Source organism: Ambystoma mexicanum, chromosome 9 (genome assembly GCF_040938575.1).
Source record: "Ambystoma mexicanum isolate Mex_15411 chromosome 9, UKY_AmexF1_1, whole genome shotgun sequence".
NCBI lineage: Eukaryota > Metazoa > Chordata > Amphibia > Caudata > Ambystomatidae > Ambystoma > Ambystoma mexicanum.
In genome coordinates this window covers 81,049,955-81,067,530 of record NC_090931.1, presented here as the reverse complement: position 1 = coordinate 81,067,530, position 17,576 = coordinate 81,049,955, and the positions used below count along the sequence as shown (strand labels likewise).

The 17,576-nt window shown below is 45.8% G+C and overlaps 1 protein-coding gene across 1 annotated transcript in view; it reads right to left on the bottom strand.

The window, feature by feature from the left end:
• The window catches only part of SRPRA (SRP receptor subunit alpha), a 644,254-nt gene that overhangs the window by 53,502 nt on the left and 573,176 nt on the right, over nt 1-17,576 (bottom strand). Inside the window, exon 12 of the mRNA XM_069614204.1 lies at nt 11,649-11,812. Within this exon, the coding sequence (XP_069470305.1) occupies nt 11,649-11,812 (164 nt within the window). The remainder of the gene's footprint in view (nt 1-11,648; nt 11,813-17,576) is intronic.

The following is a 17,576-nucleotide window of genomic DNA, read 5'->3' as shown; positions in this document are numbered from 1 at the left end:
TCGACGTCCGTACCCGTCGCTGCCGTGTCAGTCCCCGTATCATCCCCTCGGGTGGACGGGGAGGAGGGCTGGACGGGGCGCGACGGTTGAAAAGGAGGTGGAGGATGGATCCTTCTTTTCTTGGTAGGGGGAACACCAGAAGGTCCCGGTTCTGGATCCCCCGACGGGAGAGGTTCCTCCGTCGGTAACGGTAGCCTCGTCCTTATCTCGGTGCATAAGGACTGTATGGCCAACAAAATGGCCGCCGAGTTGTCTCGCGGCGCTGGCAGAGGGGAATCCGACGGGCGAGCAGGGGCCCCGTCGGTATCCTCGACGATGTCGTCGTCACCCGCGTCGGGGTCCATTCCGACGGGCTGGCCTTGTTCCACGCCTAGGCCGTGGCTTAAGACCTCGATCAGCTCCTCTTCTGAGGTTGAGGCCGAATCTACGACGACGCCCTGCCCCCCCTTCTTCTTCCCCACGGAGGGTTTCACGGGGGTCCTATCGATGGGCACAAAAGAAGACTCCCTCCGAGGAGGCAGGGAGATTCTGGGCCCTGAGGTCGCCACCACTGGCGCAGCCTCCACAGGCTGAGCCAGGGCCGCCGCGACCGTTTCGATAGAGGGCTTGGTCGGATGGATCAAGGCCTTCACCACCTTAGGTGCGCTCACCGCCTTATCCTTGAGGGAGGGGGCACTGCCACGCTCCTCCTCTGCCTTAGAGCTCGACCGGGGCCTCTCCAGGAGCTTCGCCGGGTGCTCGGCCTTCCTCTTACCCGACCCAGAGCGTTGGCTCGTGGTTGATGGTGCCGGGGAGGGTGCGCCCTGCCTGGCGCCCGTAGAGCCCGACCGTTCGGCGCTCCCGGTGCCAGCGGACTCGCGGTGCTTGGCCTTATGTTGGGCCCCCGTCGCCGGGGCGCCCTCAAAGGTCTTAGAAGACCGCTCGGATTTCTTCTTCTTCTCGCCAGACGGGCTCTTACCCTCCAGCCAGTTGGCGAGACGTTGATGACGGTCCTTCATGGTCCGTTCCGACATGTTGCCGCAAAACGCACAGTCCTTCTCCACGTGCGTTTTGTCCTCATGAAGGCAGTAAAGGCAGAAAGAGTGTTCGTCTTCCTTAAAGACGTTCTGCAGCTGGCATCCAGGGCAGACCCTGAACAGCTTTCCGGGCGTCGAGCTTCCCTTCTCCTGGGCCATCTCCGAGACCGGGCCTGAGAAGCTTCTGGAGTCCTCCGAAGTGTAGCTCGACGAAATCTTCACCCTTGAGGGGCACAGACGAATCCGACACGGGTCCCCGTTGATCGGATGTAGGATCGGTGGAGCTTGAGGCTCTTTTGACCGAAAGAATTGAAGTTTTTTGTGAAAAAGCGCGAAAAAAAGCACTAACGCTCGAGAGCAATAGGACGAGGATCCCAACACATGAACGTGCGGTAAAAATCTGAAGATGGCTGCCAGAGGCGGTGCTTAGGTAGAGGGCAGTCATTGGCTGTGGTCAGTATGACGCAGAGACCAGTGATTGGTTATTACTACGAAAGACAGATCAGAAACGAAACTGATACTGGTTTTTTCTTTACCGAGGATTCCCAGCCTGACGACGGGGAATATTCATGAGCATGTGAATCCATGCCAGACCCCATGCTGGAGAACTGGATTCAAAAGTTTTAAAAAACAACCCACAGAGGCGGCGACACAAAAGATTCAAAAATTGAAACATTACAAAAATTGGTGCAAGCTGCACAAGAAAAATCTAATTCGAAAAGATGCATAGAATATGCTGCAAAAAATCAGCCAAAAAAACATGGCTGAGGTGAGGACCATGATCAACTGACTGGACTCACCTAGAGAAGCCCTGATGACCAACCCAATTTTGGCTTCGAGCTGGGTACTACACTTCTCAGAATGTTTTGAAAGAACCAACATGGAACAATCGACAAAAAAAGAGTGGTCAACTAACTGCAAATAAATCAGGAACTGGTAAAAGACATCACATTGAAACTAAAGATCTCAAGAGCGCTAGGTCCTCATGAGATGTCAAATGCCCTACTCAAGGAGAACCCGGACCAGTGGTCCAAATTTCTCATGTGCTTTTTTGAACATACTGAAATTTAAAGCAGTACCATGCTCATGGAAAAAGACTGCAATAGTTCCCATACACAAGAAAGGCCTGCGTTCAGATCCTGCCAACTATCGCCCAATAGCCTTATTGAATGTCAGAGGGAAGGTATTTGCTTCAATTATACTTAAGGCCTTGGCAAATTGGAGCTTGAGGACTAATCGTGAAGACATCTGGCAAGCAGGTTTTGTGAAGGGTGTGGGGACCACGCTGAACATTTTTCTCAAACATTCTAAAGGCACAGGCAGAAAGGACTGTTGATAGATAAGTCTACCTGTCCTTTATAGACCTTTCACAGGCATTTGACACCATCAGCTGTCCTAACCTCTGGGGCAAACTGAAAGGATGGGGGTGTCCAGGTTACATCTTGGAGCCAATTATAGACTTACATGTGGAAACATCTCTACAAGTTCGGCTTGATAGAATGGGCTAACTTACAAAAGAAATGTGTACCAACAAGGGCCTCAAGCAGGGGTGTCCCTTGGCGCCTCAACTGTTTAAGTTGTTTATCTCAGACTTAAAACTTGACTTTCACAACTTGAGATGCCCCCCCCTCCGAAGATCGGCTCAGCAAAAATCCTGCATATTCTTTACGCAGACGTGGTCCTGTTGGACCAGACTCCAGTGGGTCTTCAAAGACAACTGAACGCACTGCAGAATTACATTGTCCTGAACGATATCAAAATCTGACAAAATCCAGAATCTTGATATTTGGACCAGGCAATAAAAGGCAGCCTCAGAAATCGGCCATTTGGTCCTTCCAGAAGTAAAATCTTTAATATACTTGGGGGGTATGCCTGAATACTAATAGAAGAGACTTGCCAAGGGTCGAGGCACTCAGAGCTAAAGCCTTTAACCTGGCTAGTCAGGGATGTATTCTAGCGAAGAGGTTTTGTGGATTTTCCATACTTCCATTAATTACTTACTACCGCATGAAGGCCCTACCCATACTAACATACGGGACAGAAACTTCCTTTACATTTGGCGGTGAAAACCTGGCCAAAATCGAAGGTCTTTTCTGGAAAAGGGTGCTTCGTCTGCCTAAAAGTACTCTGGTGCAATCTATTTAAATGGAGCTGGGATTGACATCAATGGGCACAATAGTGCAATGTAAATCTCAGTCTGTTTAGGAAGTGCATAGACGACGCGCAAAGGGGAGGTTTCGCAGTCCTTGGAAATGTGCTGAGGGCCAAGACGACAAAACGTTGTTGGAATGGCAAAAATCGGTCAAGGAACCCTTGAACAGTTGGACGAATCTGAACAAAGCTTAAGGGAGAATCCCGATAAGGTCAAACTAAAACTGTACAAAATGACTGGATCAGCACTCAAAGACTGTATGAAATTCAAACTGTATGGGAAATCAATTCAAGAACCAAGGAAGCTGAACATCCAGCCGAAATATGTAGTAAAATTCCCAAATGGTACTTTAGGGATCAGTTCCTTAGATTCGGGCTAAACTTATTTTCGACGAGAGAGATTCTAAGCAGGGGTAAACATAACACGGAATCAACTACCTGCAGGCTATGTTAAGGAGAAAATACATATGAGACATTGAAGCATTTGGTACTGTATTGTCCAGCCATGAAGGATGCAAGAATTATGTTTTTGACTGAATTCACAACATAATATGTATCATGCTCAATGAAAGAATGGTGGGTCGAGTTAATCAGGGCGTCCCACACACCATTGACATTAGCTTTGATAAAGCTCCTGATAAAGATATTTAGAGACATTAGAAAAACTAAGTTCTGTCATGTAATCTATAGGCAAAAAGGAAGAAAGTGCTAAGAACTATGCGGCACAAAGTGGTTGGAACACAAAAAATAAGTGCTTCATGTTCATTTGTAATGTGTATTCATTTATTAACTTGTAAATTTTGTTTAAGTTGTCACATCGTAAAGTGGTATTCATGTATGTATTCTGTTAAAGCTAAAAGGTTATCAATGTGTGTAACCATAAAGCTAAATAAATACAAATAAAAAATAGCACCACCACGGTTCTTGGATACCTTATGGGCTTTCCTCACATCTGGGGTCCAGCACTCTGTTAAGGTGGCTCAGGCTCGATCACTCCTGCTTCATGGGAGTCCGGAGGATCTTCCTGGAGCTAGGGTCCGCCTTAAAAACGATGCACTCGATCTTGGTGTTCCTCTTCCTGGCAATCAGTTCTTGCAGCAGCAATGGAAGTACAGCCAGCTCCGAGAGGATGTCCAGGCGAGTTCGCTTTGGTGTTGAGGCGAGACGTCATCCTTTGCAGGGCTTCTCTAGTCAAGGCAAATTCAAAACTTCAGCACTGCAGCAGGACTTCACCAGGCAAACCAACGGTCCAGGAGTTGCAACAGGTGTCTCTTCCAAGTTCTTCTTCGGATTCATTCGTCCAGTGGTTGACTGCCTTCCAAGCAAAAGACCTTGCCTTTTATGCAGGTTTCTGCCATTCATTTGCAACCTAGCTGTCACTCACACAGAAAGGTGGCGGTCCTCCAAGGACAGCCAGCCAGCCAATCACTGTTGGGTGCATTCCTGTAACCAAGGGGATTAAGCACAGGGAGTTTCGGGCACCTCCCTCACTTCCTCTTCAGCCAGACACGCTGAGCCAGAGGCCGGCTTCAGCAGTGAAACCCGCCAAAGACAAAAACGAACGAAAGGACCAAACCTGGTTTGGCGCGCAGAGTAAATCTCAAGAAGGAACTTTCCAACAAGAAATGGTGAAAAAAGAAGACCGGGACCATTTGACAAAATGGACACCCATGGGTGTTTTACTGCAGCTGCAATTGCAGCGTGCAGTAGAAACACACAATGGCAGGAAAAAGTAAACCACTGCCACCAGCCATTAATTGTAGAAAAGGTAACATAAAAATGTTACATGAGAAACTAGACAAAGGGGATAGATACTAAGTAACCCCTCCAGCACCCTATTGTAAGACAGTGTGTGCTGGGTCTAGAAAATTGCAACAGTAAGTAAAGTCAATTTCACTTCACTGCTCTTGGAAACAGTAGTTTATCCAAGAGAAGGTATTTAAACCTTGGGGAAATCTGAGACACTTCCCTGTGCCACTGCACTGAAGGTGCTGTGTGACACCATATAAAAAGAGGATGCCAATGGAGTTTGTCATACTCCAAAACCAAAAGAAACAGTGTTCAGATTAAAGAAAAATACGAGAGTGGGAAAAAGGTCTCACTCTCTCCAGGTTAGAAATGAAAAGTCCTTAAGTCCAGCAAAAAGAGCTGGGGGTCTCCAAGGTAGAAGGGAATTGGCACATTTCTGAGAATTCTCCCCAACAGTGTTCAATGTAATTATATCTTCTAGCGTGTGGATAGATATAGAAAGTGGAATACAGCCACAGCTAAAGCAACATAATTTCTATGCAGCGCGAAAGTTGAAATTGCAGAATTTGGAGCAAAATGGTGTGGATTGCAGTTTAGCGACTAGACCTCAAATCTTCTCTCATAGATCAGTTTAAAAGGTGCTTTCCCTTTGTGTTGGTTTTATTTTGCACTGGCCGCCTCACTATCTGGCAGATTTTTAAATTGAAGCACAGGGAAATAAACCGACTTGCCCAAGATCATACTAGATGGGTTAGAAGCCAGATCCTGTTCCACAGTTAGCAGCATATCCACAAGATGTTTCTTTTTATCCCCCAATTCTATGTCCTTCTTTTGACTAATTCCTCATGGCCTATGTTCCTGTGGTCGGTTTGGTAGCACTGAGTGAAAGTGGACATGTGTAAAGGCATTATTTACAAGGACATTAAAAATGTGCAACAAAAACAGACAGTGTGCAAAAATACATTGAAGGTACGGATAGAAGCTGGTGCTGTTTCTGTGCAGATGTAAAGAATGGATGAAGGGTAGGGATGTGGTTTTAAGAAGCAGGTGTGGTACTGAATGCGTGATATTATGGGGAATATGCTGGAGGGTGTTACTAGACCTTATGGGGTGGATGGCGATTGGTAACTTGCCTGGAGTGAGTGGAGTGTGGGGCAGTTGGCTGTAGTGTGCAGAGATGTGGGGGTGTAAATGGAGGGTGGGGAAGTGCCTATTGAGGTCCGGCAAGGCAGGATAGCGAAGAAATAGAATACCTAAATTGTCTGATTTGGACTTCCTGCTAATCCCGAATTTGTTCATTAAGGATAATCCAGATTGATTGTCTTCATTAATTACAAAAACATACAGCCCCAAACGCCACCTAACACAAAACCCGCTTTCTTCCCCAAAGGCAACATTGAACAAATGTTTCTGGAGGCTACCTTGGTAAAGTCAGAGGCTTGGGTGGAATTTTAAGGCAAGAGCTTTCCTTGCGATCTTCAGTACCCAGGGGTCTTTTGTGATGTGAAGCCAGGTTTTGTAAAAAGGTGGAAAGCTTATAGGGGATAAATGCTGCCAGGACTTTGTGCTTTCCCCCCCGAGAGATACTCCCTGTTGCAGGTGCACAAAGTGCACTACTGAAAGGTAGTGGTAGGTCCTTGGATTCAGAGGGAGAACCTTTGACAGATAATGATATGGGTTCAGCTTCAGACCGTGCTTGACTTGAATACCTCTTACACTGTGAGGAGTAGCCTTCTGTCCTCTGGCAACAAGGAATGACGAGAGACTGACCAAGTGGTGAAATGGTGATTGTTATAGACTGATGACTCATGTTTTGGGAATAAAAATCCCTAGTCTAAGAGGCATTTCCCACAATTTAGACACTTGAGGACATTATAGCTCACTGCGCTTGTCCCTTTGTTTATAGTTCCCTTTATGGATAATCACAACTTTAGGACTGTCGCTTGACGAAATGGCTAAGCATATTTTCAAAACCCTAGTTCAAAATAGCATGCATGTCAGTCACCCCTTTGTCATGCGCCTGTCCTTGAATGAATGTAAAGACCACGGATCATTTCTTGTCAGGTGTTTTATTAACTAATTACCCATATGTCGACAGGTGTTTCGACCTCTTATGGGTCTTCATCAAGACAGGGCTAATAATTCAACATTATATTAGTTCACTTAAATATTATAAACATTACATTTGGTTAATTCCATATCACCCATGCTTCATTTAGATGCTGCTATAGCCGAGGGACACACCCTTGTCACTGTGTGACCCTACATGCATACCAATGGACACTCTCTATGTGTTTGAATTTTTAAATTATTCACGCATTGGACCATTTTATATATGTGCATAGTCCATGCTCCCTATTTTTTAATGTTAATAAATCCTCCTAAAGTGCATACAAAGTAAACTACAAATGTAGCTCACCTCAATATTCACAACATCAAATAGAGTTGCACATTGTTCACCTATAAGGTATATAAAGGGTATGTTCCTTGCCAGACCTTTATATTTCATTTTTGCCCATTTCAACTATTGTCATGTTGACCATCAAAGCACTGCATGGTCAAACAGTCTGTTTTCCCCCCCAAGTACTGCCCAAGCCTATGGACGCTTATAGATGAAATTGGTTGAAAACCTACAAAATTTTAGTTATTCAAATTGTATATATATTCATAATTCACAACAAAGTATGCTGGCAATACAGTATTAGTGTCCTGCAGTCTTACCCAAGTCTTCCTAGCTTCCTCCTTAGTAATCGCAGCATTCCACATGCATTTCTTGCCACGGCTGCCATTTTTATTGTTGAGCTATTTCCCTACTTCAACCTAAACTAATGGGTATGTCCTCTTTCAAGATGTCCAAAATGATATGTCCTGTGTCCGTAATCTTATTCTGCCCCTCACACTCTAAAACAATCTAAGTGCAACGGGTATAGTCTCTGGATCTTGAAGATGCACAAATGTTCAAATACAATACAAAAATGTACGTTCAACCAAAGAGTTCCAAAATGAAAAATGTTTCAAAGTTCCAGGGGATGACTCCCTTCCCCAGGTTCAACTTCACCAATATGAAAGTTCACAAACAAAAGAATGACCAAGTTCCTGGTAAGCCAAGAGTGTAGTTATTTCCCCTTGGAGGGTCCACAATTCTCAGGCAAACGATTCCCTTCCCCAAGCTCCTCTTCACACACAAGAAAGTTCAGAATCCTAAGAGTATGGGTCTTCCTTGGAGCTCTCTTTCAAGTTACAACTTGGGTGCGAGATTCAGACTCGTAGGTCACCTGGTATACTCCTCTGCCAAGTTCTTTTTCACTTTTTCCAACAGCTCAACCTCCAGGGCATGGGTATTCCTTGAGGTCATCTTTTAATGATTTATGGTTCACACTTGACACTGCCTTGTGTACTCCCTTGCCAGGTCTTTTTATACAGACTCTTGTGTTTAACTTGCAGTCCTTCTCAAATACTTGGCTCCGCCTGGTATATTATCCTTCCAGGACTTACACTTGATTTTTTTCCCTTGTGTCTATGAAACAATGTTTTCCCAAAATTGGCTTGTTAGATTTTGTTTCAAGAGAATTCTCTTTGATATTTACTGTTGCCTTCACTTTGCTTTCCTCCTGTAAATAGGGTTTCAGCAACCCGTTTGTAGTACAGTTGAAAAGTACTTCAGTTTCTTAATACACTCCATTCTGTGACTCTCGTGTCCCTTGCTCGATGCAGCATTCACTTTTAAGCACCCTAGTAACTTGTTAGACTTCCCTGGGCTTATCAGGTGCTGGAGATGCTCTTTGCGCGGCTTCGTTCCAGTTTCCTTCACTCTGCTGCCTTGGCGTGCGTCCCGTTAGCCGATGTGCTTTCTCTGTGCCTCTTCCACCTGTCCGTGGCTCTAGCCGCTTTGCGCTCAGTGGTGGCTGCTTCTCTGCACTCCAGCTTCCTCCGACGGTCTTTGTTCTCGCCTGTCTGCAGCTTCTGTGGCATCCTCCGGCTTGGCATTCTAACTGGCGACGTGAGTTGCGGTCAGCATGCGCTCCTGCAGCTCGCACCCCTCAATCAGGCATGTTGAATTTAAAGTTAACTGTCTGTCGGAGCAATCTCCATAGACTAGACTGCAGTGTTGGTTTGCTGGCCCTAGTCATCTTTATTGCTCCGGCCCTCTTCCTTGTCTCGGTTGTCGTCAGATTGGTTTTAGCACAATACTGAGGAAAAGGATGTTGGGACTCCATATTGGGAGTAATCATCGCTGCTCCCCGCCTCTTTATCATCCCAGTTGTGGATATATTGTTTCCTATGTCATGTGGGGGAATATTGGAAGTGGAGTTGGCAGGGTGTTGAGGGAGAATATTACAATAGGCCATCTGGGCCTGGAGAAGGAACATCCCTGGAGGGAAGTGGGGGTATGTGATTTTCCCCAACAAAGCCATATTGTTCCCCTGGGAATTAACTTCCCGCATGTGATCCTCCCACATATAGCTGCCCTCACGGTCAGGATAAGGTAGTGAATGCTGTCCCCTGGCCAAATCGGAAGAGGTTATCCCAGGGAAAGTAGTGGTGACATTGTCGGATTCATCACAGTACCTAAACTAAAGAAACGCGGTTGCTCGTTAGGAAGTCTGTAAAAGTCCAAATCAAAAGGCACTGCCCCAGTCAAAAAGCTCCTATTCTATCCAGGTCACTAGAATAAACAATTAAGTGTGGGTTCTGATCATGACCCAGTAGAATGACTCCCTTCTCCTGAATGCAAAGTATCTCAAAGACGCCAAGACTTTTCAAAGCAAAAGTTCCATTAAGGTTCCAAGCTTTTCGTAACAAACAGTTCCACAGGATCCTCATGGGGCAGGAGAATGACTCCCTTCTCCTAGCTGGTTCCTGAACGTTCATTATAATGTTGAACAAAACGTGTTCCTTCAAGGAAGTCTCAACACAGTTTGCTTTCTTTATACTCTTTATCCTGCCCCTGACTGGGATGACAAAGATGCTCCCCAAGTCCTGCTCGACTCTCCAGAACCACACTTGTGCAACTGCCCAGGGAATTGTGCTACAAAGTGATTCACTACTACACGATTTACAGTCTTGAGTCTTCCCAACCCCCTCCTGGACTTGTACTTGTTCCCTTCTCCCATGGAACTCTTCACCTGCTTCGCCAGGGGTCGCAGGTCCACTCTCTGCTTCAAATTTTGCTTTTACGCTACTTCTGCGGCCTGCTTCTCTCTACGCCCAATTACTGCTGGCGGACTCTGGGCTGTTGTTGGACCACTCAGTCAACCCACGATAGGTCGCACTACAATAACAGTCTTTTGTACTCGAAGCACACTCGCCTATGCAGCATTGTAGGCTACGGTAGGCAGTCTCTGCACGGTTGTTGGACCGGATGGTCTACCCACTACAGGTCACCCCCACCACATTTCCGTCTCTCCAGATCTACTGCAAGACGCTTCCCGGGTGCCCCGCTGTGTCTCTTTATAATTTTGGAGACGTGCCTCGCTGCAGTCTTTCGAAGCCAAATTTTGACCCTACAGCTCCAATGCGGCCACCTCGCTCAATGGTTTCTCCTTCTGGACGTACATCAGCTCTCAACTACACGGGCCATTGCCAGACAGGTCAGAAGAAGTCTAAGAACCACAGCAGCTGGTCAAGCATTCCTCCCACTCGATTGTAGTGTTCTCAAGCTCTTCATTGTCCCTGTAGCTATTACATCAGGGTGGTTTGATATTTTACAATAATACAGTTTCGGACGTGGTCTTATGTGAAGAAGATTTGGGCATTAACGTAAGCATGCAGCGTTGGGGTTTAAAGGGGCCGTGTCTCCCACTGGCGTCCTTATCCCCAGGAGGGGAGTTCCTTTCCATGAGGTCCTCCCGCATGTTAGCACCGGATGGGGACTATTGTTTAGCGGTCTGACCTGCCTAGCCTCATGGAAAGGGGCTTTCCTCCAGGGGGGTGGGGGGAGTGGGAGGGGAGGGAGGGGGAAGTGACACCATCTGAAAGATCGTCACAGTCCATACGAGAAAGTGGCCACTGGAACCAGAGCCTTCGTAAGCACGAGTGTAAGCATGTTTTCAATGTGTTAGCCTTAACTGCCACAAAGAACTGACAGGATCGTACTGGATAGACGTTCCAGAGGCAGTTGACACAGGCCTTGTGAGGGTTGGCTGCTGTAAACTGTACTGCATCTTATGCAAAGCTTGAACCCTCTGGTCAATGGCATGCACGATAAGGGAGGCCTTGATCTGCCAATAAGAATACAAAAATGCCCCTCCAATAGAGAAAGCAAAAAACGGAAGGAAAAAACAAAAAGGCTGCGACTCTTGGATAACTCTTTCCCACGTCCATCCAACAGGGCACTCAAAAATGGAACAAGGAGGTGACTTTTGGTGGTGCAAACAAATTTGACGGGGTCAGCAGAGAGGGTTGCTTGCATGCACTGACCCCATTCCAAATGTGTTAAAATGGCTTTGTTCTTTTGGTTAGGTTTCTCCCCGTCCAGCTTGTGCATTAGGATTAACCAAGCAAGGTATTGGTAAGTTGGGGTGCAGAAAACCAGGGTAGCACTGTGTTGGTGCCGATTTTTCCTTTCAGGGTTCAGACTACATGGAAAAGGAATGCTTGCAGTTTCAAAGAGGAGCAAACCACATAAAAAGTTAAGATTGGTAGTTTTCACCTTGACTAATTTACAGGTCTTTATTGGCTTGCATTTGCAGCATTTGTTCTGGAATTAAAAAAGTGTCTGTGGATACTAACCAATTGATCTACAGCTTCGTTTCCAACCAGCGCTTCTCCGACGAACAGAACCAAATCAGGCATGTTTACAGCAATAAGTTTGGCCAGAGCAGTCATCAATGGTGTGTTGTCCTGCATTCGCCCAGCAGTATCCACCAAGACAACATCGAAGCTCTGGTTACGAGCTGCAAAAAAGAAATCACATCTTCAGCTATGCAGTGTACATGGAAATCAAACATCCATCATGGTTTACATACACCTTGCTCAGTTTTGGGTTTGCAGGTGTGTATGTACCCAACCAGCTAAAATGTACAATTTATTTGGTGCAACGACTCACCACACTGGTTGCTGATGCTGCAATGCCCATCAATTGGTATAGCACTGGGCCATCTCTGTGAATTTACATGTCTAGTGTGTTAAGGCCTAATGTAGTATTTTTGTACGTCTGCCTAATTTCTTTTTTTTGTGGAACTTTTATTTTCAGTTAAAAATATATATACAGTAGACAGTATCACACAAACCATTAAGCATATTAATGAAAAAGCAACAATTATGAAACTATGTACACAACCCACCACCCCCACACATAAATAAATGGCATCAACTAAAATAGCGAAAGGAACTTTCCCCAGATTTAGTCAAACAAACCAATCTTCCACTCTCTCCTGTACAGCACCCTTTCCATTTCTGCCAAGTCATGCATTTCACTTAACCACGACTCAATGTTCAAGGTCAAAGTAGTTTTCAAGTTATGCAAAATTATCTTCTTACCCATCATGGTCCCCCTGACAACCATTTCTTCTGAGATTGTGTAAAATCGTCCAAAATTTCATCACTTCCCAAGATCACCATACTGAAATCCAAGGTTGGCAACCCCTCAATCACCCTGTCGCACACTTGACCAACCTCATTCCAAAACAGCCTCACCAACCTACAATCCCACAGCACATGTTCCAACGTACCCATTTCATGAATACATCTCCAACAATCTGAACTTCCCAACATCCCTCTTCTCCACATTTTTTCAGGTGACCAATAAATGCGGTTAAGGATTTTAATTTGTCTGGACCTCTCCGCAAGACTCAAAGTGCATAGCTTCACATTCATACACATTCGGTGCCACAAGTCCACTGAGATATCCAAACCGATCCTTTCACTCCAGTCTGCCCTCAGTACTTCATTACCTCTGTAATGTGACACAATCGCCACATACACTTTGCTGGCCAATCCACCTACCCCTCCGATTATTTTGCTCGTGAACAGATCCTGATCAACCAGTCAACATGTCCAATTGCCTTTGCACTTCACTCGCTGTCATCCAGACATCACTCTTAAACAGATCTGATATAAAATGAACTCCACCTAGAAACCAATCCGCCCAGAAAACATTACCATTTATTTTTATTGACAGACTCATCCATATCGAAGCTCCAGGTTCCTTAAGAGCATTAACTCCTAATAGTTCACACAAGCTCTTCCACGACTTCCTTAAGCAATCAATCAAAAGATCCTTCCCACAGTGTTAGGCAGAAACCTGTGCAGTTCCCTTGGGGACCACTGCAAAAGATTTAGGACTACAGGCGTTGGCAGTAAACCCACTTGGTAGCAGTCTGTACCACCCAGGTTTACCTGGTAGCTGTGGCTGGGCAGTCAGACTTCCCTCAAGAAGAGTTAGGCAGTATGCAAAGTATACACAATAGGCACTCAGATACAATAGCACAAGCAAACACTGACCAGAGCTTTGGTATCAAGGTATATAATTATTTATTTAAAAACACACTTATTGAAACACTCCAGCACTATTATTGTAATTCACTCTAAACACAGTTACTATTATTGTATATACACTCCTTATTCCTTATCTCTTGGAGAGAGCAGGGCACAAATGCACCCAAGATCACACAATGACAACAGGCTTAAAAAGTCTTGCATGGAGTTCAGAAAGGTTTTAGTTAGGCTCAGAAAAGTTTAGCCAGGGTGTCCCAGGCTAACCCAGGGTCGAAAGCCGGGGGCTAAATATACCCCGTACAGTCGGTTGCAAGGGAAGCCAGGCGGAACACGGTACCTTATGTGGAAAGGATGCTCCAGCGGGGGCAGTGGTTCCTGGCAGCGGGTGCAAGTCGCGGCGTCGTCCAGAGGAAGAGAAGATCTCGACGTGGAGGAAAGATGAAGGTCGTTGCACTGCCAGGGAAGAAACCAGCCGCGGAGTTTTCCGGTTAAAGGTACTACCCTTTGATTCGCGGTAGTGGTAAAACGTGGTATCCCGGTTGCCGGGGTGCTTGGCACAGGCAAGGCAGCCACGAGATGCTCCAGGAAGCGAAAAAGGAAGCAGACTGGTTATCCCCACCAGTCGAAGGAAGAAGACTCTCCGGGCTGGAGATCTCCTCTGTCGTTGGGAAAAGTGGTGAGATGGTTCAGCAGGGCTCCACCGGTGGTGTCGTCGTAGCAGGTCGGCTCAGCTTCTCCCTCGTCGGATTCTTAGGTCCTGTGGCGACTTCTGAAGTTCCAGTCCCCAAAGCCCTGCTTTTATGCAGAAAACCCCCATTCACTCAGCCTAGCTGTCACTCAAACATGCTAAGTGGTGAGCCGGCCGGCTCACCACTTGGGCCAATCAGGACGGAGTGCGACTTGAGTTGCCTAGGCAACTCAGTCCAGGGTGCCTAAATCCCCCTCCACCCCTCCTAAGTACCCCAGACAGAGTGGCACCACTCTGGAGGGCTTCTGTGGAGAAGCCCGCCAAAATAGTGGAACAAAGGGCTCAACTTGGGTTGGAGTCACAGAAGCGAACACAAACGCCATTTTAGAACCGAGTTCTGGCAAAAAATACCAACCGGAGAATTAATATTAAATAAATAAACCAGCGGTATGTTCGAGGCTATAGGAATTAAATAATTAAAGTTGGTAGCCTCGAACAATGGGAAATCCCATAGGGATATATTCGCAGTCGAATATAAAAAGTAGTATCCACTGCCACCAGCCAAAACTCGATCAGGGGGAACGGAGACGTGCCCCCTCGACTAACAGACCCCGGGGCAATCGAAATTGCCCCGGCCAGTACGTCCACAATATGATGGTTTGTACTGGTTCTGTTCAGAATTTGAGACTAGTAAAGTCAATGGTGACTTTACATGCCCTGGGGGACAGTAGTCAGTCCCAGGGTATGGAGTCTATACTGGGGGGGTCACTATGACACCCCTGTGTTACTGCACTGAGGGTGCTGTGTAACATATCACAAAAACACATGAAGCCCTATGGAGTAAAAGACCCCATAGCCCATTAAACACATCTAGAATCAAAGAGACACACTCAAATCATGTCCAAGAGTGAGGGTAAAAGAGTCTCACTCTTGGCAAGAGAAAAAAAAAAAATCCAGCAAAGCTGCTGGGGGACTCACTGGGTTAGGAAATTCAGCCTAAACAGAGAATTCTCCCTAACACACAGCACCTTCTTGACGTAGAAGTCAATACAGCCCTCGGTGTAAATGGGCCATGAAAACTAGTCTCGGCCACTACCCACTCATCCCGAGTGAAGGGAACCAAAAAATTAGACAAAAACGCCAAATGGTAGGCTCTAAAGTTAGGAACCCCTAAACCTCCTTCGGTCAGTGGTAATTGTAACTTCCACAACTTAAATTTTGGAGGTTTTTTGTCCCACAAAAACTCTTGAATTAGTCGGTCCATAGACTTCCATACCGACGATGACACAGTTAAAGGAAGCATACTTAGAACATAATTAACCTTTGGGGCAGCTACCATCTTCAAGGCATTCACCTTGCCCCAAAGAGATAGTTTCAACAAGCTCCATCTCTCCAAATCTTCTCTGAATGTGTTACAATTTTCATATTCTCCGACACCAAATCTTTAATCTCTAGCACTAGCCAAATTCCCAAATATAGCAATCTGTCACTACACCATCTAAATCCCAAATCAGTAATGGACCGTCTCTTACAAATGTGTGATAAAGGCATGATCTCCGCAGCAGAGTGTGATTCGAAATTACTACAGGAAAACATTACAGTAGAGATTAAGAGGGCAATAGGTGTACTGAATACGGGGAAAGCCCCTGGGCCGGACGGATTGCCAGTTGAATTCTATAGGGTGTTACCGGATTCTGCGTTGTCTCTGTTGAAAGATATGTATACAGATTTGTTGATGAGATTCATTGCCAACGTCTACTAGACATGCTATGATCTCGGTCTTCCTGAAAAAGGGGAAAGATGACACCTTGCCTGCGAGCTACAGACCTATAAATCTAATAAATACCAATAAAAAAATTCTGGCTAAGATTTTGGCGCTGAGGTTGGAGAATCTGCTTCCCTTGTTAATTCATAGGGATCAGTTGGGTTTTGTGAAGGGAAGGAAGACATCGAGCAATATCAGGAGATTAACACAATTTCCAAAGCAAGGGAACAGCCTGATTAATGTGCTGTTCTGTCGCTTGATGCAGAGAAAGCCTTCAACAGGGTCAACAGGAATTTCCTCTACTCAGTGCTGGTTAAAATGGGTTTTGGGGAAAATTGTGTGTCGTGGATAAGATTACTTTATACCAATCCTACAGCAGAAGTGAACACTAATGGTATAAGATCGGCAAAATTCAGTTTAGAGAGAGGAACTAGGCAGTATGCTGGCCGGAAGAAGGCAGGGATGCATGCATAGTGGACACTAAAGGACATATGACCTAGGCAACACAAACTGAATTGAAGAAAACTTGGTCACTTAATCTAATCAAGCAAGCTTATATACAACATCAGAATCAGATACTGTGCCTTGAAAAAGACCAATTCGGTCAAACCACGTGTCAGCAACCACAGTATTGTCCTTGAAATAAATACTGATCATAGAGCTTTATTTCGCCTTGTTATAATGTGTTTATAACAGCGCTTGTACATGGAACATATCCAATATATAACTTGTTAGATTCCTGTGCGAAAAAGATCTGCTTCAGAACTATTGCTTTGCTTTTGACTTTGGCATTGCTAGTTCCTTACAGTAAATCTTCCAACCCTCTTGGCTTTGGCACTGCTGTTTCCCTCCAAACCCTGAAATGTAGAACTCCTTTCTTGTTAGGGAAAAGAGTGCCTAAATCGTATAAGAGTTGCTACAGTATTGCTTACCAGTGATTGTTGCTCTTTACATGCTTGAACTTAACTATGCCTGAATAATGCAAAGTTACTTTAAAATAAGAGCTTTTACTGACCTGAACTGAAGTCACTCTGTGTGTGGTTAAGAACGGCTTAAGTTGCTTACCTGTAACTATTATTCTCCAGCATAGGTCTGGCATGGATTCACATGCTCATGAATATTCCCCGTCAGGCCGGGAATCCTCGGTAAAAGAAAGTTTCACTTTAAAACTGTATTTCTCCTCTAAACCAAACACTGTCCTCTGGGTCATACTGCCCCCATCCAATGACAGTCCTCTCCCTAAGCCCCGCCCCTGGCAGCCATCTTCAGATCTGGTAAGCACGTAAGTGGCAGTATGACCAAGAAGAGCCGCATAGGGGACGGAGGGAGAGTTTGGATGTAAATCCACGCCAGACCCATGCTGGAGAACAACAGTTACAAGTAAGTAACTTAAACCTTCTCAGGCATGGGGTCTGGCATAGATTCACAAGTTCATGAATAACCAATACACAGCAGTACAAAATTACACAACCAAGGGAGGTAGCAAGGCTCAACAGAAGCAATACTCTTACCTCTGGAACAGCGAACAGGTTGCATAGCACTGCTTGTCCGACTCTGGACTACTCTCTGGAATCCCTGTTGACGCAGTAGAATTCGTGAAGGTGTGCATGGACGTCCACGTAGCAGCCCTGCAGATGTCTAGCAGGGGCACAACAGACCGGGTCATCGCAGCGATCGCTCGGGGGAAGTGGGCTCTCGGACGGCCAAGCAGCAGTCGCTTCGCCAACCGATGGCAGTGCATGATGCAGCCGGACAACCATCCTGAAAT